At 46.7% G+C, this 2,257-nt stretch overlaps 1 protein-coding gene across 1 annotated transcript in view; it reads right to left on the bottom strand.

Moving 5' to 3' along the window:
* Positions 1-1,721: 1,721 nt before the first annotated feature.
* Positions 1,722-2,257, bottom strand: part of LOC103361213 (fibroblast growth factor 12) — a 24,911-nt gene continuing 24,375 nt past the window's right edge. Inside the window, exon 4 of the mRNA XM_008287240.1 lies at positions 1,722-2,002. Coding sequence (XP_008285462.1) covers positions 1,851-2,002 — 152 coding nt within the window. The 3' untranslated portion in view covers positions 1,722-1,850. The remainder of the gene's footprint in view (positions 2,003-2,257) is intronic.

Below are 2,257 nucleotides of genomic sequence, written 5' to 3' on the forward strand. Positions count from 1 at the left end.
CGATTGTTCGCAGAGCAGCAGGTTCCGGAACGAGCTTCGACCGCTGCAGAGAAATCATCCATCGCTAAGCTAGCTCACGTCGTGGTGCGTTCAAGGACCCGGCGGCATAAGAAACCGTACTGAAGACTTTCCTGTCGCTCAGAAGCTGATTTCCGACACAATTATTGATTGACGAACATTTGGTTCCTGTCTCGAAATGTCTTTTAATTTACTTTTAGCTTTGAAAAGTCGGTCGTCTACGAATATTTTTTGTCGTAGTTTTTCTCAAATCAAACAGCTGGTTCTGGACACGATTCCTGATTGTACTAAATGACGAACAGAGCGAAACATTTGGTCCAAGTTCCTGTTTTGAATTCGAATTTCGTCAACGAACACTTTGCGTCGTAGTTTTCCGTGCCGGTTTTCGTAGCATTTTTTGGCTTCTTAGCTCAAGAACGGCTCAAACTCCCAGAGATCAAAAGTCGTACTCAAGGTTTTCTGCAGCAGACGATCGCATCGGACGCTGATTTTGTGAATGATCTACGTAGTCGGGTTTCGCAAAGGGTTTCATAAAGGGGCGCCACGACTCAAACAGGATCAACCAGAGTCCTGCATCAGGGAATCTCTGATTTCGGACACGACCCCTGAGTTTTATTTACTGATTACTTAATTGTTATTCTGCTTTAATTGTGAAAAAAAGGTCGTCAGTGAATACTTGCTGTCGTACTTTTCGTCGGGTAACATCCAGACGACTTCCTCGTGAAGATTTCCGGCAAGAATCGTTCACATCTTTCGACTGGACGCTGATTTTAAGACGCGTGGTCTCGTTTATTTTGCCCTGAGTTTTGCCTCTCAGGCTGTAGCCTCAGGTCAAACCCTGCAGACAAGACTCAGGGTTAAAAAATCCACATTTTTGCGCCAGATTGACCCGATTGTGGGAAACGAATGTCATCGACCAGACCTCGCTCTTGGATGGATTGTTTCTCTGCAGCAGATCGATGTGAACTCTGCCGCCTGCTGAGGAACCAGCGGGAACGAGGAGTTCGTCAGTGATTTTCAGTAAACAGACAGATTCTCACGTCGTCCTGAACGTGAAGCAGGCGAGCCGACCGACCTCCTCCTCGTCTTTGGGAAGCAGCCCGAAGTCCTTCGTCCGCCTTCCGGACTCTTTGAATCGGCAGTGACTGCAACAGAACCCACAGAACCTCCCGGAAAACACACAAAAACAAACCGGATGTGGCAGCTGAGGAAACTGAAAAATCTTCCTTCTGATTGGACGGAACAACACGGAGGAGAAGAAGAAGAAGAAGAGGAGGAGGAGGAAGAGGAGGAAGAAGAAGAAGCGCGGCGTGTCGAAAGTGCGAAAGTTTTTGCATTCATTCGGAAATGAAAGGAAGTGAAGTTTCTACATGGCTTAAAGCTTCGGAGTTCTCAGCGCTCGCTCGACTCGGGAAAACATTTCGTCATCGTCGTGACACGAATGATGATGATGATTACGATGTGGCGATGAAGAGTAGGTGTGCTAGCGACCCGGCGCTGTCTCAGCAGGGCTTTTTGCATAAAATGTAAATCATCATCATCAACGTCCTGATTTTTTATTTATATTTTTTTTTATCCCCTAAACAAGCCCCGCCCCCTCGCCGCCCGCCCCGGTTAAAATATTTCATCACGAGCAAGAAGAAGATTTTTTTTTTTCCCCCGATTTTAATATTTTTTTTTTTAGCTTCTTTTTTTTTCTTTGTTTTCGTTGCCGTCGTCGTCGTGGCGGTTTGTTGTTGTTGTCGTCGTCGTCGTGTGGTTGTCGTTGTTGCTGAACAGAGGGAGTGTTAAAATGGGAGTTCTCCTGCTCCGCCTGCGGGGGGCGCTGCAGGCTACGACCCGTCCTGCTCTGTGGAGTCCTCCTGCTGCTGCGCCTCCTGAGCCAGGCTCCTCGGCCGACCCTCGCTGTTCAGCGTCGGGCTCCTCGAGGACTTCAGCAGCTTCTCCTCCAACTCGTGCAGCGACGGCTCTTTATACATACAGACTGCAGACAGAGAGAGTTCGTTAGAGACAGAAGCTGAAGGAGGTGCAAACATGTGAAGACTGCGTTTACCAGAGAGTCCTGTGAATAACTCATGAATCTTTACCACAAAAACATAAATGTGTGTTTTAGTTCTTTCATAGAATTATCAAAGTTCTTCTGGAAATATGATGAAACCTGCTGAGTCATAAATACACAAACAGCAACTTGAATGATCAGTTTGATGATGTAGAAAGTTCTGTTTGTCAAATGTTCTTC

This window comes from Stegastes partitus, unplaced genomic scaffold (assembly GCF_000690725.1).
Source record: "Stegastes partitus isolate 25-593 unplaced genomic scaffold, Stegastes_partitus-1.0.2 Scaffold491, whole genome shotgun sequence".
Lineage (NCBI taxonomy): Eukaryota > Metazoa > Chordata > Actinopteri > Pomacentridae > Stegastes > Stegastes partitus.